This window comes from Salvelinus sp. IW2-2015, linkage group LG3 (assembly GCF_002910315.2).
Source record: "Salvelinus sp. IW2-2015 linkage group LG3, ASM291031v2, whole genome shotgun sequence".
Classification (NCBI taxonomy): Eukaryota; Metazoa; Chordata; class Actinopteri; order Salmoniformes; family Salmonidae; genus Salvelinus; species Salvelinus sp. IW2-2015.
Window position 1 is genome coordinate 13,878,145 of NC_036840.1, and position 27,848 is coordinate 13,905,992.

Below are 27,848 nucleotides of genomic sequence, written 5' to 3' on the forward strand. Positions count from 1 at the left end.
GATCTAGATATTTTTTCTAACCTCTGACGAAGGCCTTGAGACCGATATGTCCGATATGTAAAGCTTAATAAAGGGCAGTGATACTAGCAAGAGCAGTGTGCAGGTTTCTTATTTTTTCTCTCATGTTATTCAATTGTTACCATGCACCTGCAACAAAGATAGCTCAGATGTGCGAGTGCCTTTTGAATAGAAAGTTAGCAAAAATATATAAGATATTGCTACCATGGAACGGAAATACCTGTCTCTTTGTGGTAAAATCACCCTGATTTAATTCTTTAGTCATATCCCAGTTTACCTATTAGCTTATGGCCCTGCCTATACCTAACAACTTGTTTTTTAAATTATATGAGCAAAAAATGTAATTTTATTTGGAATTGCAAGCCAGACAAAATTAAATCGGCATGTTTATATATTGAATATGAATTCGGAGGGCAGACATTTTAATATTAAAGCATTAGAGGCTTCAGTCATCCAAAAGTTATACTTAAATCCAAACTGGTTTCCTGGCAGATTAGTAAGAATGGCTCACTCCGTGTGGCCTTTTTCCCCTTTATTCATATTACAACCTCTCACTTTCGGTTATTTGAAAATGAAATAATCTCCAAAATATCTGTATTTTTAACAAGCCATAGAAAGTTGCAATTTCAGTTTAATACACCAGGAAAGACAGAACAATTATTTCAACAACTATTATTGTTAAACTCAAATATGCTAAATATGCTAAACAGTAGATTTTTTGTAAATGATGTCACACATGCAGCTAACAAGAATATATGGAAATGTCTGCTCTATCCAAAATTGCGTCCAACTAATTGCAGCATTACTTCAAAAATGGAAGAGGGAAGGGGAAGATGGTAAGGAACTTGTCTCTCGGCATTAAAGACCAAAATTGGTTAAAGAAAATTGTGATAAATAAAAAAGTATAGCAGCTTATTAAGGACCAAAAAATTGGCAGCTCTTACCAAAAATGTATCTTTAATTTACAATCTGTAGAAACTATGAGAATAGAAAGGTTCAGAACTTTTGTTAAACATCACAGCACAGTTGAAAAATATATGGCAAATAGAAATCAAAACTGGATGGTCTTCAGAGATAGATGGGAGGGGTTGAGGGTAGCTGGAGGATGGGACTAAAAACAAACAAAAGATAACTAATGTAAAATATACTGTGTCTGTAGAACATTTATGGTATGTTTAGTCTGGAAATAGAATCCTAAGTGTTGTTGTCCATTTAGTTTACTCCAATAGGGGAGGGGTTAGGGGAAAATAATAAAGGGAAAAAATATTTTAAAAAGGAGTGGAACTGGCTTCGCGGTACAGTGTTGCATTTGTAGGACCCTATGATATCCTAACAGTTCTGGTGTACTCTTCCCAGGGTTACCTTCCTGCCAACACAGAGAGGAGAGAGAGCACGCTACAGAGGAAGAGACAGGAATACTTTGGTTTCATAGAACAGTACTACGACTCACGCAATGACGAGCACCACCAAGACACATACAGACAGGTAAGGATGCTATCTAGGACTACACACACAGTCACATTCTCTCTCTCTTTCTCAGTCACTCTTTCTTTCTCTCTTTCTTTCTCTCCTCCTCCCCCATGTCTTTCTGTATTCCTATATCCACTGAGCCATGCACTCATATATTGAGAGCAGTCTGTCTATCCTAAGCTCAGCTCCTCCATAGTTCATCCATTCCAGTGGTGGATAAATATAATTCCTCAGCCATCTACAGTTCAGACCCCTTCASCTCAGTGACAGACAGATGGCAGACATATTTATTTGTGCAGATAGAATGGGCTGTCCTGTGGGTGTAAATCCCCAAGCCCTCTTACCAGCACTTCCCTTTGTCCCTGATGTGTTCGTTCTCCCACAGCCCAGACTAGCCAAGCCACTGCCTGTCAGCGGCCACGAGTCTGCATTACAGATCCAGTTATACGGTGATAAGTGGTTTTCCATGCTGCTCTCTTCTCACACATAGCAGTGCCACTATGGAGGCTAGACAAGAATGACCCTCTCTCAAAATTCTCTCTTCCCCCCCTCCCTCACACCGTTGGTGTCAGTCTCTCTCCCTCACTCTCTGTTTATCAGGGAAATCACTTCTGCTGACCCACACACACACAACATGTGTTTTACTATCCTTGTGGGGACCTAAAAAAAATCTATTCAAAATACAATTTTCCCTAACCCTAATTGTAACACTAAACCTAACCCCTAATCTTAAAATAACCTTTTTAGGTTTCTCCCTCCTAAGAAGGGAGAATTGTCCTTGTTTTACTATCCTTTTGGGGATTTCCGGTGCCCACGAGAATAGTAATACACGCCGCATGCACGCTATGAGGTGTGTTGTCGATATTTACTTTGGTGCGTCAATATTTACTATGCTGAGATATACACCCGTTTCCTGCTGGAGTAAGATGAAGAGAGAAAAGTCCTCTCTTTGCCTTTAAGAAAATGACTGATATTTACTTTAAAATGAGAGTTTTAGGCTTACAGCAAACTGAGTAGAAATGTAGTCTCAGCAGGGAGTCTTGAGAGAGTTCTTCTCTCCACTGATCTCAGTTCTGTGTTCAGTGGCAGAGGGGGTTTTCTGTCTGATCACAGGCTCCCTGCTGTTCCCGAGTCAGCGCTCAACTTCCTGACATTGGTAGTGCAAGACCTCTGTCTGTCTGCCTGACCTGACGGTCAGCCTCCTGTGACTGTCTGTTCCCCAGTCTCTCTCTTCTGTAATTCCTCTCATCTCCCTACAGTAGTCTATCTCTCTCTGTTTTTGTACATGAATCTCTCTCCCTGTCTCTCCCTCTCTCACTCAAGCTCTCCCTCTCGCTCTAACTTTCTCTTTCTATCAATCAATCAATGACATTTATTTATAAAGCCCTTTTTACATCAGCGGATGTCACTAAGTGCTTATACAGAAACCCAGCCGAAACCCCCAAAGAGGAAGCAATGCAGATGTAGAAGCACGGTGGCTAGGAAAAACTTCCTAGAAAGGCACTCCCGCCCACACTCTCAGGAGGGTACTATCACACATCTACAGTAGTTTTTAGAGTTGACATGTTCGAATCTGTCAATCAGAGGTTTCATATGTTCTCCAGTCACACTTCTGTACTGTTTCCTGTTGAATTGTCTCATGTTGTTGTTTGTTTAGCGGTATGTATTGTTTGTGAAAAACAGCATTTTTTTTCTCCCTCATCTAGGGCTGGGAAAAACTCCACTGTGGATATCTGATCAATTGAGTGTGTTGACTTATTTCCCTAGTGTGGGTATGTTGTGCACGGTCCGTGTGTGTATGCGTGAAGACTGAGTATGCGTGTGGGTGTAATGTGTTTGTGTTAACTGTTTTCTCCACGCCACCAGATTCGTATAGACATCCCCCGGATGAGTCCGGAGTGTCTATTGCTGCAGCCTATGGTGACAGAGGTAAGACTGGTTAAAGGGGCTGCAGACCAACCCTCACTCGCCAGCATGACTGGTCTGCCCTGTCTGTGTTTGTTCGTCTGTTTGCCGGCTCCAAGTTCTGAACTGGTTGACGGTGGTTCTCTGGTTTGATGAAGCTCTCCTGCACACATATGTGATGACGAGGTGTATTTGCTTGTGCCCTGCACTGACCCACTGTGGTTCTATAGAGAAAACGGGGTTTGGTTTGCAGAGAGCTAGTGAGCCACACTACCCCTCCACCCAGTTCAGAAATATAGCCTAGGAGCTCCAGTTCTCTTCAGTCCTCTGCCGTCAATACACGCCCTGGACCCTCGATCCAGTGACTCCACTAACCAGCTCTCTCTCCTCTCATCCCTCTCTGTGATGGCATATGATAACTTCGACTGCTCTTCTGTTTGTGTTTTCTCTCTCCTCTCTGCAGATTCACATTGACATACCGAGAACTAATCCCCTTATTCCTCTCTTTCAACAAGCTTCTGTCCAAGAGGTGAGGCCTTCTATACAGAACACACTGACTACCCTGCCTCACCTAGACCTAGCTAATGTATGAAATCCTGTTCGTCTTATTATACGTACACACACACTGCACCATGCATGCATGCACGTATACTCAAGCATTCTCTTGACTCCTGAAGAGTGAAAACAATCTGGTGTAATGAAAGGTTCTTCAGTGAGGTTTTGCTGTTTTGTTTGCACTCTGGTATGAGTCGTATTTGCACTCTGCAATGAGTATTTTAGAAAACAGATCGTTTTTGTCATTGGATATAATGGACTGTGTTTGCTTGTGTGTCCTGGATAAGTTTGTTCAGTATTTGCGAGTCACACCCCTCTTCCTCTATGTCCTCTATTGGCCTCTACCTCTGTTCCCTTCCCAGACCACACTACTACCTCAGTGCTATGAGAGAATACTAACGAATGGGCCAACCGTCCTCACACATACCCACCCCAATATCTATTTTTCTTAATTTAAAGTGATTCCCTCTTTCTTCATATCCCTCTCTTTCTCTCACTCACTCCTTTGCCTCTTTCTCTGTCCCTCACCTATTTCTCTCTCTCGCTGTCCCTATCTTCCACTCTTCCTTCTCCCCTCTTTCCTTCTTCCTACTGTTTTTTTCCTCAGACACTCTCTCCTTATGCTTCTCTTTTTCCTCATCCCTCTCCCCTTCCTTGCATGCTGGTGTATCTGGCCACAGGCCTGCGTTGAAATATTTAGAGAATTTAATTGGGGATCATTTTTATTTCTGTCCCRAAATAACTTGTGATGGTGATGCATGCGACCGCGGAGCTGTCTAAAAATCACAAATGTCAGTCTCTCTTAGTCTGTGTCCATACAGTGCCTATAGAAATCTACATCCCCTTTGGATTTCTTCACATTTTATTGTGTTATGCAGTGCATTCGGAAAGTATTCAGACCATTCCCTTTTTCCACATTGTGTTACGTTACAGCCTTATTCTAAAATGTATTAAATAAATAAAAATCCTCGTCAATCTACACACAATTCCCCATAATGACAAAGTGAAAACAGGTTTTTAGACATTTTTGGAAAAAAAACTAAAAAACAGATATCTTATTTACATAAGCATTCAGACCCTTTGCTGTGAGACTCCAAATTGAGCTCAGGTGCATCCTGTTTCCATTGATCATATTTGAGACGTTTTTACAACTTGATTGGAGTCCACCTGTGTTCAATTAAATTCATTGGACATGATTTGGAAAGGCACACATCTGTCTATGTAAGGTTGCACAATTGACAGTGCCTGTCAAAGCAAAAACTCAGCCATGAGGTTGAAGGAATTGTCCGTAGAGCTCCGAGTCAGGATGGTGTCGAGGCACAGATCTGGGGAAGGGTACCAAAACATTTCTGCAGCATTGAAGGTCCCCAAGAACACAGTGGTCTCCATCATTCTTAAATGGAAGAAGTTTGGAACCACCAAGACTCTTCCTTGAGCTGGCCGCCCGGAGACCATCCCAAACCATCTCAATAGGGTTGAGGTCGGGTGATTGTGGAGGCCAGGTCATCTGATGCAGCACTCCATCACTCTCTTTCTTGGTCAAATAGCCCTTAAACAGCCTGGAGCTGTGTTGGGTCATTGTCCTGTTGAAAAACAAATGATGAGTCAAATGATAGTCCCACTGAGCGCAAACAAGATGGGATGGCGTATCGCTGCAGAAAGCTGTGGTAGCCATGCTGGTTAAGTGTGCCTTGAATTCTAAATAAGTCACTGACAGTGTCACCAGCAAAGCACCCCCACACCAGCACACCCTCCTCCATGCTTCACGGTCAGAACCACACATGCAGAGATCATCCGGTCACCTTCTCTGCGTCTCGCAAAGACACTGCGGTTGGAACCAAAAATCTCAAATTTGGACTCATCAGACCAAAGGACAGGTTTCCGCCGGTCTAATGTCCATTGCTTGTGTTTCTTGGCCCAAGCAAGTTTCTTATTATTATTTGTGCCCTTTAGTAGTGGTTTCTTTGCAATTATTCGACCATGAAGGCCTGATTCACGCAGTCTCCTCTGAACAGTTGATGTTGAGATTTGTCTGTTACTTGAACTCTGTGGCATTTATTTGGGATGCAATTTCTGAGGCTGGTAACTCTAATGAACTTATCCTATGCAGCAGAGGTAACTCTGGGTCTTCCTTTCCTGTGGCGGTCCTCATGAGAGCCACTTTCATCATAGCTCTTGATGGTGTATGCGACTGCACTTGAAGAAACTTTCAAAGTTTCAGCAATGACTGACCTTCATGTCTTAAAGTAATGATGGACTTTCATTTCTCTTTGCTTATTTGAGCTGTTCTTGCCATAATATGGACTTGGTATTTTACCAAATAGGGCTATCTTCTGTGTACCACCCCTACCTTGTCACAACTGATTGGCTCAAACCATTAAAAAGGAAGGAAATTCCACAAATAACTTTTAACAAGGCACACCTGTTAATTGAAATGCATTCCAGGTGACTACTTCATGAAGTTGGTTGAGAGAATGCCAAGAGAGTGCAAAGCTGTCATCAAGGCAAAGGGTGGCTACTTTGAAGAATCTCAAATATATTTTGATTTGTTTAACAATTTTGATTCCATATATCCACTACATGATTCCATATGTTTTATTTCATAGTTTTGATGTTTTCACTATTATCTACAATGTAGAAAATAGTCTAAATAAATAAAAACCCTTGAATGAGTAGGTGTCTGAACTTTTGACAAGTACTGGATATTAAATGTCTGATCTTTTATTGTTACCCACCTACCAATCACTGCCCTTTTTTATGAGGCTTTTGAAAAACTCACTGGTCTTTGTATTTGAATCTGTGCTTGAAATTCAATATTTGACTGAGGGACCTTACAGATGTATGTATTGGGGATAGAGGAAGGGGTATTCATTCAGAATCATGTCAACCCCTATTATTTCACACAGAGTGAGTCCATATAACTTATGTGATTTATTAAGCCAAATGTTACTCCTGAACTAATTTAGGCTTGCCTTAACAAAGGGCGTGAATACTTATGCAATGACTATATTTTAGTTATTTATTTTTTAAATTAATTTGGAGAGAGTCATTTTATTTTCACTTTTACATTATGGAGTATTTTGTGGAGATGTATTACAAAACATTACAAATAAATACATTTCAGTTCCACTTTGTAATGCAGCAAAATGGGATTAAAGTTCAAGGGTGTGTAGACTTTCTATAGGCACTGTATGACTCTCCTGAGACTGTACATTACTGAGTAATGCAACATTTAGTTTTTCACACCATGTGGGTAGAGGTCTCTTCCTAAGAGACCTACAGCACTGGACGTAAACTTGGCCTCGGTGCACCACTATGGCTGTAGACATGCTGTTCACACATTAGCAGTGAGCTAATGGGGACATGAAGCTAGCGCCAGAGAGAAGCACACGTGTGTTTGTTTGTGCATGTGCGCACGTGTGTCCATACATACATTTCTGTCCTCATGATTTCCCTTGAGGAGGCAATGTAGCACCGTGGGTGGAAAGAGGAGAAGGATGCGGAGGGGTGAAAGCCTAATGCTCATCCAAGCAAGTCGTGCTTTTACGCATGATCAAATTAAAATAATTCAGTGATGGTGCACTGAATTATGCACAAGCTATTGGATGAAAACATACATAACTCATCAGTCCTATGGTTTTTAGTTGCCTTTTGTCAATTTTTTTAAATGTATTTTTTCTTCTGAGAGCTGAATTGTAAAGCTTGCCTTGTCCCAGATCTGTAATAGCCAAGTCAACTCCTCACTACTACATTTTTGGACAAAATAACATGGAGATCTGGGATCAGGCTACTGACCACTCACTGTCCTTTATTCCCTGTGCTTTTGGCTTGATGGGCAGCCTGTTCACTGCATAAACATAACACACTAATGTCTGGACCTAACCCTCACACACTGACACTGTTCACCACTGTCCTCTCCTGATCACACACTGACCACTATCTAATCAGTTACCACCACGAGGTCAACATACCTCATCTGTTACTCTGCTGCGTGTCATTTTTTTGTTGTTGTTGATCCATTTATTTTTATTTACAATATTTTATTATTTTGGCAGGGTCTTTCAGCCTCTTGAATCTCCTATTGGCCTCTCTCCCGAACTCTCTTACACTCACTCTCTCTCTCTCTCTCTGGCCATTGACTTCCTCCACCTGGTTTAGTGTCTAATTTCCACCCTCTGATGGGCTTCTGACGGAGGGTAGGTGCTCTGGCCATGCATTCTAGCTGCAGGGAGATGATGGGTGRGAGAAAGATGAGGAGCGAGAACATGGGTTGTTTCAGGGAGTGAGAGGACAAAAAGAGAAGAGGGAAGGTGGGTGACGAGAGGGGGAGGGAAAGAGGAGCATGAGGAGGGGAGAGCATTAGCGTGGAAAGGGAGGTGAAGGGGAAGACATGGATGAGGAGRAGAGAAGGGAGGGTGGGCTGTTAAAGGGAGAAACTCACATTAGCACTCCCCCTCCTCCTTCTCCTCCCCGCMCCACTTTGATAGATGTGACTTTGATGATGAAAGCAGGGGGACAGCAGTAGGGAGATGTGAATCCCATACATTTTAAAAGGACACTGCTAAACCATACTAGCTAGCATAACACGCCAGCATCCCAGGCAGCCAACCAACATGTTTTTGGAGGCCGGGGCGATCACAATTTGAGAAATGTGTTTATTTCGAAAAATGACAGAAACATGGCGTCCGAGAAAGTGCTCTGCATGTGTGATGCATCGCCTGGCATGTCAGAACACAGGCACAGACATTCAGAGGCCAGACTAGAAGAGGGATGAGAAAGAGAATGGAAATCCAAGGCTGCGTACAAAATGGCAACCTATTCCCTATATAGTGCACYACTTTTGACAGGAATGCTATGGGACCTGGTCAAAAGCAGTGCACTATTTTGGGGGAGGAATAGTGTGCCATTTGGGACGCATACTTTTTGTGGTTGATTTGCGCTGAACTTCAAGYCTCCTTTAATTCTTGGGGGATGACAGCAGCAAGGTGGAACATTAAAACCGAGGCTGTAACGAAGATGGAGGTGTTTGCCTTCCAGAAAAAGATTAGAGAAAGAAGAAAAAGGAGAAAATAAAAAAGTTTGCGAGCGTGTTCAAAGTTCCTGATCCAGCAGTAGTAGAGAGACAGATAGGTCCAACACGGCGATGAGACATTTATGTTGATGTGTCGTGTGCACGTTTCAATTCCATGTCACTGCTCACCGCACATGCATGTCCTATGACTAATTTCCTCACTTCTCTAACACGATCAAACCTTTATGTCAATGATTAAAACATGCATTCTTTATAATTTAATCCGATATTGCTCTTTGATTGACTGGTGGGCATGGAATGTGGCTGTTCTCGGTTGGTTTGAAACCATCATGTGACCTTGTTAAAGAAAGTCAAATATATAAAACATAGAAGTAAATCTACATTATTCACTGTCTTACATGGATTTGTCATCTGTAGTGTGTGTGTCTGTTCCTATTTAGGTATATCTTAGATGGAGAGATGGCTAGATTGACTTTAACGTCCTTGAGGGACTTTGACTTGCACATTAAAACAAGCAAGCTTACTTATTCTCCTCAGTTTACAAATATTAACAAGATAGCTTGCGTATACTGATTCTAGAAGTAGCTTCAATTTTCCTCTATGTACTGTGCTCGATACATAGTGTGTGTGCTGACTGTGTATTCCTCCGTCTGTCCGTCAGATCTTTGAGCGTATCCTGTTCATCTGGGCGATCCGCCACCCGGCCAGCGGCTACGTGCAGGGCATCAACGACCTCGTCACGCCATTCTTCGTCGTCTATGTCTTTGAGTACATCAGTGAGTCCCTCTTCCTCCCTCTTCGCCCTCCGTCTTCGTCCTCGCTCTTTGTCCTCCCGTTTCTTCCTCTGTCCTCTTCCTCCCTATTCTTCCTCCCTCTCTTCCCTTACTCAAGGGAATAGCCAAAGCCTAGATAGTATGTGTTTGTACTTTGGTGAGTCCCTCTCTTCTAGTCGCTTCTCTCATTTAAGGGAATGATCCTCTTTTTTGCTTCCATCACTGGAGTAGATAGCCAAATACTAGATAGTAGCGTCCACTTCCCTCACTCGAGAGGATACCAAGCCATGAAGAGATCCTAGTTTAAATGTTTTAATAGGCTCTCCTCTTCCAATAGAGCTTGCCTGGGTCCCTGCTGTATGAGTTTATGTGGTGTAAATGATTTGTGTTATGAATGTTTCATTAAATTGATGACTTAATGTTCTCTTGTGCTGTGTAGACTGAACTGAGCCTCAAACATTGATTTGCAGAGAGTTAAAGCATCTCAAATGACGTGTGTGTGTGTGTGTGTGTGGGGGGGGGGGGATTGTGTGTATGCACGTGCTTGCACTCTAGTGTGTTTGTGCTTGAATAAATGGCTGCTCTGCCACTCCAGGGGTTGCTCTAAAGGCATGGTGAGAAGTTGGGTTGTGAACCCGGGGGATTGCAGCTGTTTTGTATGCTGAAGCGTGAAACAGAAAATAGTTACTCCCCTCCCTTGTCTCTGACTCAGACCCTGTCTCTCTGTCGGTCTGTCAGATCCCCAAAGTCTCCTGGCCTGCTTCGCTTTGTTTATATGCAACTTCATGTGCTGCTACTGATGAGCCTTGAAAGCTTACAAAGCCAACAAACCTTCAAACGTGCTCCGCCTGACACGTAACACGATGGTTTGATGTGCTGTCTGTTGTTTTTGTCTCGTGTTTTTTGGAGAGAGGTTAAGAGAACGAGAGCGAGAGGGATAGAGCGKTTTTTGGGCGTTCATGCCGGGGAATGAGCAGGCTAATTACGCTTCTGTCTGAAGCTTTCTCTCATGCGCTCGCTCGCTCGCTCGCTCACTCACTCACTCAAACACACACACTAACTTGTATACGCACACACTCACTCAGTTCAACTTTTGATGTTGCTGCGTCACAGCTAGCTGGCAGCCATTTATTATTTCCCAGTATTCTACAGAGCCTAATGAGGGCTGACATTGGAGTGATTGAAAATGCACGTTAAATAAAGTTTGATTTTATCCCTTTCATTCATTTGTCAGACTGCGTGAACATCGCAGTCTTACTGCAATGAATGAAAGGGATCAAATCTTAACTTTATTTAACGTGCTCCCTCTAGAAAAGAAAGAACTCGCCATCACTAGAGAGAGAAGAAAGAAGTCAGAGGGTTGGAGATTTCAGAGTAATTGAAAGCTGTTAGTGTAGGACATCTCTCTCTGAGTCCGATTCTCGTTGTCTCTGTGTGTGTTTGTGTGTTGTTGGACTTGGCTTTAGTCTCCTGATCTTGTCAGAGAGGTCCACTGACTAGCAGGCCCTCTCTCTTTAACGGAAGTAGATGGGTTTGTACACTCCTAATKACCTTTTCTTCAGTAGCATTTCAGTAGTGTTAGTACAAACTCTTGGGGGACATTACTGTTGAAGGCAACGCTGCTTTCTGTTTTAGCTGATTCTCTCTTATTAAATGAGTATTGAGGAGGAGGATGAAAGGAGGTGTGCTAGTGTGTTGTTTTTCAGCAGAGTTTGCAGCCATATCGTGATTCGTCCTCACTGGATTGTGCTGGTTGCATGATTTTTTAAAAACATTTATTTAACTAGGCAAGTCAGTTAAGAACAAATTCTTATTTTCAATGACGGCCTAGTGGGTTAACTGCCTTGTTCAGAGGCAGAACAACAGATTTTTACCTTGTCAGCTCAGGGATTCGATCTTGCAACCTTTCGGTTACCAGTCCAACGCTCTAACCACTAGGCTACCTGCCGTCCCATGATGACAGGGATGTAATAGAGAGGCCAGTAAGTCATGCTGTGTTGTGCCTGCTGCTGTCATGCATTATAGAGCTTGCCAGCTTGTAGTTCTAAAACCCGGAAATGAGTTACCTCTGGTTCATTCAGCTGCTCCTTCTGGGAAAATTTATGGGGAAAGATTCCGGTTTTGGGATGAAAACAGAACACAGGCTTAGATCTACGTTTTGTTCTATGAGATATCAGTCAGTTAGCATGACCTTTTATGAATTATGAAGCCTTTGTGCTTTATGTACTTTTTTAAATGACATAAATGCTTCAAAATTCACAAAAGGTGATTTTTAGCTGAGGAAGATTCTCATAGAACAAAATCTCCTAAACCTGTGTTTGACAGACCTTATTTTCTGCGTTTATCCAAAAACTCATAGGCTTTGCCCAAAAAGGCACCATTGCTATTGCTCTCTAAAGAACAAAAGTTTTTTTTCCCTCTGCYACACACACACACACACACACACACACACACACACACACACACACACACACACACACACACACACACACACACACACGCCTCTCAAAAGCATAGGTTTGTTTGCGGTAGTCAGTAGGCTTTTATAGTGTACTGTAATACACTGCTTAACCTGTGTCACCCTGCCTGACCACTAGGGGCAGTATTGAATCTGTTTAATCTACCTTCAGAAACTATCCATAGTTAGAAAATTGTACATCATACGCTACAGGTGAGGAACAATGGTGAAGTAATTCTGCTTTGAAAGTTGATAAACTTTTGATAACCACACTTTTGAGAAAATGGTCATTGAATGTTTTGGTACACCTACTGGAGAGCTCTTCTTTGACTACACCTATTCAGCATCGTTCACACCCTCTTAAGCTTTAAGCCCACTCATCTATTTAAGGATTCACATGTGAGGCCATGTGCTAAACAGAGTAAGGTAGTGTAGGAAACAACCAAAGATTTCAAGAGTGAAAGTAATAGCAAAAATACACTATCTAGTCCAATAGATGACCGTAATCACCCCCGACTAGGTTCAATGTTAGCTAGCTAGTTTTGTATTCTGTACAGGCTTTCTTTTCACTCTGTCAATTAGGTTAGTATTGTGGAGTAACTACAATGTTGTTGATCCATCCTCAGTTTTCTCCTATCACAGCCATTCAATTCTGTAGTTGTTTTAAAGTCACCATTGACCTCATGGTGAAATCCCTGTGCGGTTTCCTTACTCTCCGGCAACTGAGTTAGGAAGGACACCTGTGTTTTGTAGTGGGGTACAGAAATCATGTTAAACACTATTATTGCAAACGGAGTAATTATTATGTTTTGTGCTGCTGCCATGTTGTCTTGTTGTGTTGCTACGATGCTGTGTTGTCATGTGTTGCTGCCATGGTATGTTGTTTTCTTAGGTCTCTCTTTATGTAGTGTTGTGGTGTCTCTCTTGTCATGGTGTGTTTTGTCCAATATATATATATTTTTTTGCCCCAGGCCCCGCAGGAGGCGTTTTGCCTTTTGGTAGGCCGTCATTGTAAATAATAATTTGTTCTTAATTGAATTGCCTAGTTAACTAAAGGTTCAATAAAAATACATTGTTACTTGTTAAGCACATTTGTACCCCTGAACTTATTTAGGCTTGCCATAACAAAGGGGTTGAATACTTATTGACTTAAGACATTTCAGCTTTTGAATGATTTGTAAAAATATTGAAAAACATGATTCCACTTTGACATTATGTGGTATTGTGTTTAGGCCAGTGACAAAATAATTTAATTCAAGCTGTAACACAACAAAATGTGGAAAAAGTCGAGAGGTGTCAGTACTTTCTCAAGGCACTGTAACACCAGAGAGATGTGTTAAAGATGTGAGGAAGTTGAGTGACATGCTGTGTCAAATGTGAATCACAGTTTCCTCTGTCAGGGAAATTATTAAGATGGCCACCTGCACTAGGTGTTTTTGTCTCTCATCAACACCATCTAAATACGTCTATCAGACAGCATCAAGGCTGCCGTTCCATCTCTGTCTTCTCGCCTTGCCTTCGCTGTGTAAAAACGCTAAGATATCGCTTTTTTTATGTCTCTATTTTTGTTCCTTTGTTGTTGCTAGTTTTCAAACAAACGTCTATCTTCCTTCCTTTGATGATGCAAGAACCAAGACGTTGTGTTTCATGCATGAACCAGTGGGTTGTTCAAGGGGGGGGGGGGGTCATGCAAGAACAATGGGATGCAACTGCAGCCCCGAATTGGTGGCTGTACTTGCACACTAATGCTTTTGGCTGTTTCCAAATCCCACACACCAAGCCCCACCCCCTGTCACTCAACCAGGCAGTTCCTCGTACTCGAGATTCACTCTGCATTGAACAACAGCATGCAGTTAAAATATTTTTCTGACAAGAACGACACTGCTTTCCTCTTTGCATCTTAATATAAATCCACGTTTTCTATATTATACTATTTGTTCAACAGTAATAGCTGGAATCAACATAATGCATAGGCTATGAAAGTATCTGCCTGTCCCTGTTTTGCCGTCGTCTGCTGACTCTCGCCCTCTCCCCATTGTGCGCACGGAGCAGGGAAAGATGGATTCTGAGAAGCACAAGCATATTACCGTTGCTCAAAATGCTTTTGAGAGAAAAAGTTTTAAAGCAACTTCTGTCTAGTTACAGAGAGGATAGTCATATAATTTATTTCTCAATATTGAGTTCATGGCACCACTTTGTAACTGGAGTAGGCTGTAGTTAGTATGGTTTTGGTCCGCCTGCGGAGCGGAGTGTGCCATTTGCAGTGAATAGGCCTACATTAAGTAGCTTATAGGCCTAGGTCTGGAACGTTTTTGTAGGACACTTGCYTACATTTACTGATAGATGAATCAATTAGCCTACATGGAAATCTAGCGACAATATCATATTTAGAGTTAGCTAGATAAGTGTGCTGAGTTCCCACTTCTTCAGGTGGTTACAAATATTCCCTATAGGCCAATATGCTCTCAAAAGTGTGGTGTAGGTGTCCTGGAGGGCAGGTAGTTTGCCCCCGGTGATGCGTTGTGCAGACCTCACTACCCTCTGGAGAGCCTTACGGTTGTGGGCGGAGCAGTTGCCGTTTCAGGCGGTGATACAACCCGACAGGGTGCTCTCGATTGTGCATCTGTAAATAGAGAACAAATCGAGTCGCAATTCAACGGCTCAGACACGAGAGGTATGTGGCAGGGTCTACTGTCAATCACGGACTATAAAAAGGAAAACCAGCCCCGTCGCGAACCAGGATGTTTTGTTTCCAGACAGACTAAACAACTTCTTTTGGCTCGCTATGAGGACAATACAGTGCTACTGACACGGCCCGCTAAACCGTCGGGCTCTCCTTCACTGCAGCCGACGTGAGTAAAACATTTAAACGTGTCAACCCTCGCAAGGCTGCAGGCCCAGACGGCATCCCCAGCCGCGTCCTCAGAGCAATGCGCAGACCAGCTGGTGGTGTGTTTACGAACATATTCAATCAATCCTTATCCAGTCTGCTGTTCCCCACATGCTTCAAGGGGCCACCATTGTTCCTGTTCCCAAGAAAGCTAAGGTAACTGAGCTAAATGACTACCGCCCCGTAGCACTCACTTCCGTCATCATGAAGTGCTTTGAGAGACTAGTCAAGGACCATATCACCTCCACCTACCTTACACCCACTCCAATTTGCTTACCGCCCCAATAGGTCCACAGACGACGCAATCACACTGCACACTGCCCTAACCCATCTGGACAAGAGGAATACTATGTGAGAATGCTGTTCATCACACTACAGCTCAGAATTTAACACCATAGTACCCTCCAAACTCGTCATCAAGCTCGAGACCTGGTCTCGACCTCCCTGTGCAACTGGGTCCTGGACTTCCTGACGGGCCGCCCAGGTGGTGAGGGTAGGTAACAACATCTCCACCCCACTGATCCTCAACACTGGGGCCCACAAGGGTGCGTTCTCAGCCCTCTCCTGTACTCCCTGTTCACGCACGACTGCATGGCCATGCACGCCTCCAACTCAATCATCAAGTTTGCGGAGACACTACAGTGGTAGGCTTGATTACCAACAACGACGAGACGGCTACAGGAGGAGGTGAGGGCCTCGGAGTATGGTGGTCAGGAAAATAACCTCACACTCAACGTCAACAAAACAAGGAGATGATCGTGGACTTCAGGAACAGAAGAGGGAGCACCCCCTATCCACATCGACGGGACAGTAGTGGAGAGGTAGAAAGTTTAAAAGTTCCTCGGCTACACATCACGGACAACTGAAATGGTCCACCCACAGACAGCGTGGTGAAGAAGCGCAGCAGCGCCTCTTCAACCTCAGGAGGCTGAAAAAATTTGGCTTGTCACAAAAGCACTCAAACTTTTACAGATGCACAATCGAGAGCACCCTGTCGGGTTGTATCACCGCCTGAAAACGGCAAACTGCTCCGCCCACAACCGTAAGGCTCTCCAGAGGGTAGTGAGGTCTGCACAACGCATCACCGGGGGCATAACTGCCCTCCCAGGACACCTACACCACACTTTTAGAGAGCATATTGGCCTATAGGGAATATTGTGTAACCACCTGAAGAAGTGGGAATCAGCCACACTTATCTAGCTAACTCTAAATATGATATTGTGCTTAGATTCCATGTAGGCTAATTGATTCATCTATCAGTAATGTAAGCAAGTGTCTACAAAAACTGTTCCAGGGACCTAGGCCTATAAGCTATCTTAATGTAGGCCTATTCAACTGCAAAATGGCACACTCCGCTCCGCAGGCGGACCAAAACCATCACTAACTACACCTACTCCAGTTACAAAGTGTGGCATGAACATCAATATTGAGAAATAAATTATATGTATTCCTTCTCTGTAACTAGACAGAAGTTGCTTTAAAAACTTTTTCTCTCAAAAGCATTTTGAGAGCAAACGGTAATATGCTTGTGCTTCTCAAGATCCATCTTTCCCTGCTCCGTGCGCACAATGGGGAGAGGCGAGAGTCAAGCAGGACGACCGCAAAACAGGGACAGGCAGATACTTTCATAGCCTATGCATTATGTTGAATTCCAGCTATTACTGTTGAACAATTAGTATAATATAGAAAACGTGGATTTATATTAAGATGCAAAGAGGAAAGCAGTGTCGTTCTTGTCAGAAAAATATTTTAACTGCATGCTTGTTGTTCAATGCAGAGTGAATCTCGAGTACGAGGAACTGCCCTGGTTGAGTGACAGGGGGTGGGGCTTGGTGGTGTGGGATTTGGAAGACCAAAAGCATTAGTGTGCAAGTACAGCCACATTCGGGCTGCCAGTTGCAATCCCATTGTTCTTGCATGACCCCCCCCCCCCTTGAACAACCCACTGGTTCATGCATGAACAACAACGTCTTGGTTCTTGCATCATCAAAGGAAGGAAGATAGACGTTTGTTTGAAAACTAGCAACACAAAGGAACAAAAATAGAGACATAAAAAAAGCGATATCTTAGCGTTTTTTTACACAGCGAGGCAAGGCGAGAAGACAGAGATGGAACGGCAGCCTTGATGCTGTCTGATAGACGTATTTAGATGGTGTTGATGAGAGAACAAAAACACCTAGTGCAGGTGGCCATCTTAATAATTTCCCTGACAGAGGAAACTGTTGATTCACATTTGAACACAGCATGTCACTCAACTTCCTCACATCTTTAACACATCTCTCTGGTGTTACAGTGCTTGAGAAAAGTACTTGACACCTCTCGACTTTTCCACATTTTGTTGTGTTACAGCTTGAATTAAATATTTTGTCACTGGCCTAAACACAATACCACATAATGTCAAAGTGGAATCATTGTTTTTCAATATTTTTACAAATCATTCAAAAGCTGTGAAATGTCTTAAGTCAATAAGTATATCAACCCTTTGTTATGGCAAGCCTAAATAAGTTCAGGGGTACAAATGTGCTTAACAAGTAACAATGTATTTTTTATTGAACTTTAGTTAACTAGGCAATTCAATTAAAGAACAAATTATTATTTACAATGACGGCCTACAAAAGGCAAAAACGCCTCCTGCGGGCCTGGGGCAAAAAAAATATATATATATTGGACAACAACACACATGAACAAGAGAGACCCACAACACTACATAAAGAGAGACCTAAGAAAACAACATACCATGGCAGCAACACATGAAACACCAGCATCGTAGCAACACAACAAGACAACATGGCAGCAGCAACAAAACATAATAATTACTCCGTTTGCAATAATAGTGTTTAACATGATTTCTGTACCCCACTACAAAACACAGGTGTCCTTCCTAACTCAGTTGCCGGAGAGTAAGGAAACCGCACAGGGATTTCACATGAGGTCAATGGTGACTTTAAAACACTACAGAATTGAATGGCTGTGATAGGAGAAAACTGAGATGGATCACAACATTGTAGTTACTCCACAATACTAACCTAATTGAGCGAGTGAAAAGAGCCTGTACAGAATACAAACTAGCTAGCTAACATTGAACCTAGTCGGGGGTGATTACGGTCATGCTATTGGACTTATGATAGTGTATTTTTGCTATTATTTCACTCTTGAAATCTTTTGGTTGTTTCCTACACTACCTTATCTGTTTAGCACATGGCCTCACAGTGAATCCTTAAATAGATGTAGGTGGGCTTAAAGCTTAAGAGGGTGTGAACGATGCTGAATAGAAGAGAAGAAGAGCTCTCCAGGTAGGATGTAAACAAAACTTTATGACCATTTTCTCAAAAGTGTGGTTTATTCAAAAAGTTTATCAACTTTCAAAGCAGAAATTAACTTTCACCATTTGTTCCTCACCCGTGTAAGCGTATGATGTGACAATTTTCTAACTATGGATAGTGTTCTGAAGGTAGTATTAAACAGATTCAATACTGCCCCTAGTGGTCCAGGCAGGGTGACAGCAGGTTAAGCAGTGTATTACAGTACACTATTAAAAGCCCTAAAGCTGACTCCACACGGCAAGGAAAAACCTATGTCTTTTGAGGAGGCGTGTTGTGTGTGTGTGTGTGTGTGTGTGTGGTGTGTGTGTGTGGCAGGTGGGTGTGTGTGTGTGTTGTGTGTTGTGTGATTCGTGTGTGTGTGTGTGTGTGTGGCTGTGTTGTGTGTGTTGGGTGGGGGTTGGGGCAGAGGAAAAAAAACTTTTGTTCTTTAGAGAGCAATAAGCAATGGTGCCTTTTTGGGCAAAGCCTATGAGTTTTGATAAAGCAGAAAATAAGGTCTGTCAAACACAGGTGTTAGGAATTTTGTTCTTATGAGATCTCCTCTCCTCAGCTAAAAAATCACCTTTGTGAATTTTGAAGCCATTTTATGTCATTTAAAAAACTACATAAGCACAAAGGCTTCATATTCATAAAACATGTAAACGCACTAGATATCATAGGCAACGTGTTACTAAGCCTGTGTTCTGTTTCAATCCCAAAACCGGATCTTTCCCCATAAATTTTCCCAGACGGAGCAGCTGAGATGAACCAGAGGTAACTCATTTTCGGGTTTTGAACTACAAAGTCTGGCAAGCCTATAATGCATGACAAGAGCAGGCACAACACAGCATGACTTACTGGCCTCTCTATTACATCCCTGTCATCATGGGACGGCAGGTAGCCCTAGTGAGTTAGAGCGTTGGGCTGGTAACGGAAAGGTTGCCAGATCGAATCCCTGAGCTGACAAGTAAAAATACTGTTGTTTCTGCCTCTGAACAAGCAGTCATAACCACTAGGCCGTATTGCAAAATAAGAATTTGTTCTTAACTGGACTTGCTAGTATTAATTAAATGTTTTTAAAAAATCATGCAACCAGCACAATCCAGGTGAGGTACGAATCACGTATATGGCTGCAAATCTGCTGAAAAACAACACACATAAGCACACCTCCTTTCATCTCCTCCTCAATACTCAATTTAATAAGAGAAGAATCAGCTAAAAACAGAATTAGCAGGGTTGCTTAACAGAATGTCCCCCAAGAGTTCTGTACTAACACTACTGAAATGCACTGAAGAAAAAGGTCATGTAGGAGTGTATCAAAGCCTCTACTTCCGGTGTAATTGAGAGAGAGGGCCTCGCTTAGTTCAGTGGACCATCTCTGACAAGGGATCAGAGACTAATAGACCCAGTCCAACAAACACAAACACCACAGAGACAACGAGAATCGGACTCAGAGAGAGACTGTCCTACACTACAGCCTTTCAATTACTCTTGAAATCTCCAACCCTCTGACTTCTTTCTTCTCTCTCTAGTGATGGCGAAGTTCTCTTTCATTTTCTAAGAGGCGAGCACGTTAATAAAGTTAAGAATTTGATCCCTTTCATTCATTCGCAGTAAGAATGGCGATGTTCAACGCCAGTCTGACAAATGAATGAAAGGGATAATCAAAACTTTATTTAACGTGCATTTTCAATCACTCCAATGTCAGCCTCATTAGGCTCTGTAGAATACTGGGGAAATAATAAATGGGCTGCGCGGAGCTAGCTGGGACGCCAGCACCATCAAAAGTTGAACTGATGGTGAAGTGTGTGCGTATACAAGTTATGTGTGTGTGTTGACGTGAGTGAGTACGCGTCGAGCACGAGCGAGCGCGGATGATGAGAAAAGCTTTCAAGACAGAAGCGTAATTTAGCCTGCTACATTCCCGGCATGAAACGCCCAAAAAACGCTCTATTCCTCTCGCTCTCGTTCTCTAGTAACCTCTCTCCTAAGAAAACCACGAGAAAATACAACAGACAGCACATCAATAACCAATCGTGTTAGTGTCAGGCGGAGCACGTTCTGAAGGTCGTTTGAGCTGTTTAAGCTTTTCAAGGACTCACTCAGTAGCAGCTCACATGAACGTTGGCATGATAAATACAAAGCGAAGCAGGCCAAGGAGACTTATGGGGATTCTGATCAGTCACGACGACAGAGAACAGGGTCTGAGTCAGAGACTAAGGGAGGGGAGTAACCTTGATGTCTGTTGTTTCACGCATAAGTATTCCAAGCCATACAAATACAGCTGCTCGGCATACCTCCCGCCGGGTTTCCACAACCCAAACCTTCCTCACCATCCTTTAAGGAGGCAACCCCTGGGTGTCAGAGCCAGCCATTTATTCAAGCCACAAACACACTAGAGTGCAAAGACGTGTCATACACACAATCCACCCCCCCCACACACACACGGCACACACGTCCATTTTGCAGATGCTTTACTCTCTGCAAATCATGTTTGAGGCTCAGTCAGTCCGTACACAGCACAGGAGAAGCTGAAGTCATGCAGATTTAATGAAACAGTCATAACGACGAAATTCATTATACGACACCATAGAACTCAATACATGCATGGACCCAGGCAAGCTCTATTGAGTGAGGAGAGCCATCATTACACATTTAAACTAGGATCTCTTCATGGGCTTGGTATCTCTCGAGTGAAGGAAGTGGACGCTACTATCTGTATTTGGCGTATCTACATCCAATGTGATTGGATAGCAAAAAAAGGTAGGATCAATTCCCTTAAATGAGAGAAGCGGACTAGAAGAGAGGGACTCACAAAGTACATAAACACATATACTATTCTAGCCTTTGGCTATTCCTTGGAAGTAAGGGAACGAGAGGGACGGAAGAATAGGGAGGAAACGAGACGAGAAGGAAGACGACAACAGGAGGACAAAGGCCAGAGCGAGGACGAAGACGCGAGGGCGAAGGGGAAGAGGATCAGATGACTCAAAGGACTAGACTCGACGAAGGATGCTCGTACAAGGTCGAGTGATATGCAGTAGCCGCTGAAGCATGGCGGACGAGCGATTAATGCCTCTGGCCCAGCGTCCAAGCCGTTAGGCCCGGGTGTGAGCCATGACAGACGCTTCAAACGATGCTCAACTGGCACAGTTCTCTGGCAAGGACGAAATACACAGTCAGCACAACACATCTATGGTATCGGGAGCACAGTCATCATAGAGGAAAAATTGAAGCTACTTCTAGATATCAGTATACGCAAGCTATCTTGTGAATTATTTGTAAATGCAGGAGAATAAGTAAGCTTGCTTGTTTAATGTGCAAGTCAAGTCCGCTTTCAAGACGTTCAAAGTCCAATCTAGTCCATCTGCTCCATCTAAGATCATACCTAAATAGGAACTAGACTACACACTAGCTCAGATGATCTATAATCCACTGTAACGCAGTGAACACTATGTAGATTCCTACTTCTAATGTTTTATATATTTGACTTTCTTTAAAACAAGGTCACACTCGCCATGGTTTCAACAACAAACCGAGAACAGTCCACCATCCCATGTCCCAACCAGTCATCATAATGGGTAGCAATATCCGGATTAATTATAGAAGAATGCATGTTTAAATCATTGACATAAAGGTTTGATCGTGTTAGAGAAGTGCGGGAATTAGTCCCCTAGGACATGCATGTGCGGTGAGCAGTGACAGGAATTGAAACGTTTGCAGACGATCACATCATAACATATTGCTCATCGCCGTGTTGGAACCTAATCGTGTCTCTCTATCTACTGACTGCGGAATCAGGAACTCTTGAACCGCTGCAAACTTTTTTATTTTCTCTGTTCTTCTTTCTCTAATCTTTTTCTGGAAGGCAAACACCTCCATCTTCGTTACACCTCGGTTTTAATGTTCCACCTGGCTGCTGTCATCCCCCAAGATATTAAGGAGCTTGAAGTTCAGCGCATAATCAACCACATGAAAAAGTATGCGTCCCCATGAGCACACTATTCCTCCCCCAAAATAGTGGCAACTGCTTTTGACCAGGTCCCTAAGCATTCGCTGTCCAAAAGTAGCACTATTCGGGAATAGGTTGCCATTTTGGTACGCAGCCTTGGATCCATTCTTTTTCTCATCCTCTTCTAGTCTGGCTCCTGAATGTTCTGTGGCTGTGTTCTGACATGCCAGGCGATGCATCACACATGCAGAGCAACTTTCTCGGACGCCCATGTTTTCTGTTCATTTTTTCGAAATAAACACATTTCTCAAATTGTGATCGCCAGGCCTCCAAAAAACATGTTGTTGCTGCCTGGGATGCTGGCGTGTTATGCTAGCTAGTATGGTTTAGTCAAGTGTTCCTTTTAAAATGTATGGGATTCAAACATCTCCCTACTTGCTGTCCCCCTGCTTTCATCATCAAGTCACATCTATCAATAGTGGTGCGGGGAGGAAGAAGGAGGGGGGAGTGCTAATGTGAGTTTCTCCCCTTTAACAGCCCACCCTCCTTTCTCTTCTCCTCATCCATGTCTTCCCTCCACCTCCCTTTCACGAACTAAATGGCTCTCTCCTCCCTCATGTCCCTCTTTCCTCCCTTCGTCACCGACACCTTCCCTCTTCTCTTTTTTGTCCTCTCACCCTAGAAACAACGCCATGTTCTCGCTCCTATCATCTTTCCTCTCAGCGCTCATCATCTCCCTGCAGCTAGACATGCATGGCCAGAGCACCTACCCTCCGTCAGAAGCCCATCAGAGGGTGGAAATTAGACACTAAACCAGGTGGAGGAAGTCAATGGCCAGAGAGAGATGAGAGAGAGTGGAGTGTAAGAGAGTTCGGGAGAGAGGCCAATAGGAGATTCAAGAGGCTGAAAGCCCCCTGCCAAAAATAATAAAAAATATTTAATAAAATAAAATGGGATCACAACAACAAAAAAAATTGACAACGCAGCCAGAGTAACAAGATGAGTGTATGTTGACCTCGTGGTGGTTAAACTGATTAGATAGTGGTCAAGTGTGGTGATCAGGAGAGGACAGTGGTGAACAGTGTCAGTGTGTGAGGGTTATAGGTCCAGACATTAGTGTGTTATTTTATGCCAGTGAAACAGGCTGCCCATCAGCCAAAAGCACATGGGAGATAAATGGAACAGTGAGTGTCAGTAGCCTGATCCCAGATCTCCATGTTATTTTGTCCCAAAAATGTAGTAGTGAGGAGTTTGACTTGGCTATTACAGATCTGGGACAAGGCAAGCTTTACAATTCAGCTCTCAGAAGAAAAAATACAATTTAAAAAAATTGACAAAAGGCAACTAAAAACCATAGGACTGATGAGTTATGTATGTTTTCATCCAATAGCTTGTGGCATATTCAAGTGCACCATCACTGATTATTTTAAATTTGATCATGCGTAAAAGCACGACTTGCTTGGATGAGCATTAGCTTTCACCCCTCCGCATCTTCTCCTCTTTCCACCACGGTTGCTACCATGCCTCCTCAAGGGAATCCATGAGACAGAAATGTATGGTATGGACACACGTGCGCACATGCACAAACAAACACACGTGTGCTTTCTCATGGCGCTAGCTTCATGTCCCATTAGCTCACTGCTAATGTGTGAACACATGTCTAGCAGGCCATAGTGGTGCAACACGAGGCAAGTTTACGTCCAGTTGTGTAGGTCCTTGGAAGAGACCTCTCTGACCCACATGGTGTGAAAACTAAATGTTGCATTACTCAGTATGTACAGTCTCAGGAGAGTATATCAGTGGCTATAGAAAGTCTAACAACCTTGAAGACTTTAATCCCATTTTGCTGGCATTACAAAGTGGACCTGAAATGTATTTAATTTGTAATGTTTTTGTAAATACATATCCACAAAATACTCCATAATGTAAAAGTGAATAATTAAAAATGACTCTCTCCAAATTATTTTAAAATAATAACTAAAATATAGTCATTGCATAAGTATTCAACTGCCTTTGTTAGGCAAGTCCTAATTAGTTTCAGGAGTAACATTTTGCTTAATAAATCACATAAAAGTTATATGGGACTCACCTGTGTTGAAATAATAGGGGTTTGACATGATTTCTGAATGAATACCCTTCCTCTATCCCCAATTACATACATCTGTAAGGTCCCTCAGTCAAATATTGAATTTCAAGCAAGCAGATTCTAAATACAAAGAAAGAGTGAGTTTTTCAGAAGCCTCATCATAAAAAAGGGCAGTGAATTTGGTAGGTGGTAACAATAAAAGATCAGGACATTTAATATCCAGTAACTTGGTCAAAAGTTCAGACAGCCTACTCATTCAAGGGTTTTTATTTATTTAAGACTATTTTCTACATGGTGATAAATAGTGAAAACATTCAAAACATATGAAATTAACACATATGGAACATGTAGTGGATATATTGGAATCAAAATTTTGAAACAAATCAAAAATATATTTTGAGATTCTTCAAAGTAGCCACCCTTTGCCTTGATGACAGCTTTGCAGTCTCTGGCATTCTCTCCACCAACTTCATGAGTAGTCACCTGAATGCATTTCAATTAACAGGTGTGCCTTGTTAAAAGTTTATTTTTGTGGAAATTTCCTTCCTTTTAATTGGGTTTGAGCCAATAGTTGTGACAAGGTAGGGTGGTACACAGACGATATCCCTATTTGGTAAAAATAACCAAGTCCATATTATGGCAAGAACAGCTCAAATAAGCCAGAAGAGAATGAAAGTCCATCCATTTACTTTTAAAACATGAAGGTCAGTCCATTGCTGAAAACTTTGAAAGTTCTCAAGGTGCAGTCGCAATACACCATCAAGAGCTATGATGAAAAGGTGGCTCTCATGAGGACGCCACAGGAAAGGAAGACCCAGAGTTACCTCTGCCTGCATAGGATAGTTCATTAGAGTTATACCAGCTCCACGAAATTGCATCCAAATAAATGCCACAGAGTTCAAGTAACAGACAATATCTCACGATCAACTGTTTTCAGAAGGAAGACTGCGTGGAAATCAGGCATTCATGGTCGAATAATTGAAAAGCAACGCACTACTAAGGGCACAAATAATAATAAGAAACTTGCTTGGGCCAAGAAACACAGCAATGGACATTAGACCAGGGCGGAAACCTGTTCCTTTGGTCTGATGAAGTCCAATTTGAGATTTTTGGTTCCAACCGCAGTGTCTTTGCGAGAGCGCAGAGAAAGGTGACCGGATGATCTCTGCATGTGTGGTTCTGACCGCGTGAAAGCAAATGGAGGAGGGTGTGCTGGTGGTGGGGGTGCCTTTGCTGTGACACTGTCCCAGTGACTTTTTAGAATTCAAGGCACACTTAACCGAGCATGGCTTCCCACAGGCATTTCTGCAGCGATACGCCATCTCCTCATCTTGTTTGCGCTCAGTGGGACTATCATTTGAACTGCATCATTTGTTTTTCAGCAGGACAATGACCAACAAACAGCTCAGGCTTGTTTAAGGGCTATTTTGACCAAGAAAGAGAGTGATGGAGTGCTGCACTCAGATGACTGGCCCCACAATCACCCGACCTCAAACCCTATTGAGATGGTTGGGATGGGTCCTCACGGGCGCCAAGCTCAAGGAAGAGTATTGGTGGTTACAACACTTCTCCATTTAAGAATGAATTGAGACCACTGTGTTCTTGGGGACCTTCAAATGTGCAGAAATGTTTTGGTACCCTTCCCAGATCTGTGCCTCGACAACCATCCTGACGTCGGCAGCTCTACGGACAACATATCCTTCAACCTCATGGCTGAAGTTTTTGCTTTGACAGGCATGTCTAATTGTGCACCTTACATAGACGATGTGTGCCTTTCCAAATCATGTCCAATGAATTTAATTGAAGCACAGGTGGACTCCACATCAAGTTGTAAAAACGTCTCAAATAATGATCAATGAAACAGGATGCACCTGAGCTCAATTTGGGAGTCTCACAGCAAAGGGTCTGAATGCTTATGTAAATAGATATCTGTTTTTTAGTTTTTTTTTCCAAAAATGTCTAAAAACCTGTTTTCACTTTGTCATTATGGGGCATTGTGTGTAGATTTGACGAGGATTTTTATTTATTTAAGTACATTTTTAGACATAAGGCTGTACGTACACAATGTTGGAAAAAGGGAAATGGTCTGAATCTTTCCGAATGCAACTCAATAACACAATAAAATGTTGAGAAATCCAAAAGGGGATGTAGATTTCTATAGGCACTGGTATGGACACAGACTAAGACAGAGACTGACATTTGTGATTTTTTTAGACAGCTCCGCGGTCGCATGCATCACCATGCACAAGTTATTTCGGGACCAGAAATAAAAAATGATCCCCAATTTAATTCTCTAAATATTTCAACGCAGGCCTGTGGCAGATACACCAGCATGCAAGGGAAGGGGAGAGGGATGAGGAAAAAGAGAAGCATAAGGAGAGATTGTCTGAGAGAAAAAAAAACAGTAGGAAGAAGGAAAGGAGGGGAGGAAGGAGAAGTGGAAGATAAGGGACAGCGAGAGAGCGAAATAGGTGAGGGACAGAGAAAGAGGCAAAGGAGTGAGTGAGAGAAAGAGAGGGATATGAAGAAAGAGGGATCACTTTAAATTAAGAAAAATAGATATTGGGGTGGGTATGTGTGAGGACGTTGGCCCATTCGTTAGTATTTTCCTACTCGTCATAGCACTGAGGTGTAGTGTGGTCTGGGAGGGACAAGAGGTAGAGGCCAATAGAGGAACATAGAGGAGAGGGGTGTGACTCGCAAATACTGAACAAACTTATCCCAGGACACACAAGCAACACAGTCCATTATATCCAATGACAAAGAACGATCTGTTTTCTAAATACTCATTGCAGAGTGCAAATACGAACTCATACGCAGAGTGCAAAACAAACAGCAAAACCTGCAACTGAAGACTTCCAGTACACCAGATTGTTTTCACTCTTCAGGAGTCAAGAGAATGCTTGAGTATACGTGCATGCATGCAATGGTGCAGTGTGTGTGTACGTATAATATAGACGAACAGGATTTCATTACATTATGCTGAGGTCTGGTGAGGCAAGGGTAGCTCAGTGGTTTCCTGTAATAGAGGCCTCACCTCTTGGACAGGAAAGCTTGTTGAAACGAGAGAAATAAGGGGATTAGTTCTCGTATGTCATGTGTAATCTGCAGAGAAGGAGAGAGAAAACAACAAACAGAAGAGCAGTACGAAGTTATCATATGCATCACAAGAGAGGACTGAGAGGGAGATGAGAGCTGGTTAGTGGAGTCCTGATCGAGGGTCCAGGGCGTGTATTGACGGCAGAAGGACTGAAGAGAACTGGAGCTCTAGGCCTATATTTTCTGAAACTGGGTGGAGGGGTATGTGGCTCACTAGCTCTCTGCAAATCCAAAAACCACCGTTTCTCTATAGAAACCAACAGTGGGTCCAGTTGCCAGGGCACAAAGCAATATCACCTCGTCATCAC

General features: G+C 42.8%; 1 protein-coding gene across 2 annotated transcripts in view; it reads left to right on the plus strand.

Annotated features, from left to right (window-relative positions):
• Positions 1-27,848, plus strand: part of LOC111951281 (TBC1 domain family member 22B) — a 205,656-nt gene that overhangs the window by 51,203 nt on the left and 126,605 nt on the right. The window contains exons 7-9 of one of the 2 annotated variants that reach the window (XM_023969344.2): positions 1,375-1,503; positions 3,355-3,417; positions 9,642-9,756. In XM_023969344.2, coding sequence (XP_023825112.1) covers positions 1,375-1,503; positions 3,355-3,417; positions 9,642-9,756 — 307 coding nt within the window. Of the gene's footprint in view, positions 1-1,374; positions 1,504-3,354; positions 3,418-3,856; positions 3,923-9,641; positions 9,757-27,848 lie in introns of both variants that reach the window. The other variant, XM_023969338.2, reaches the window with a different exon arrangement.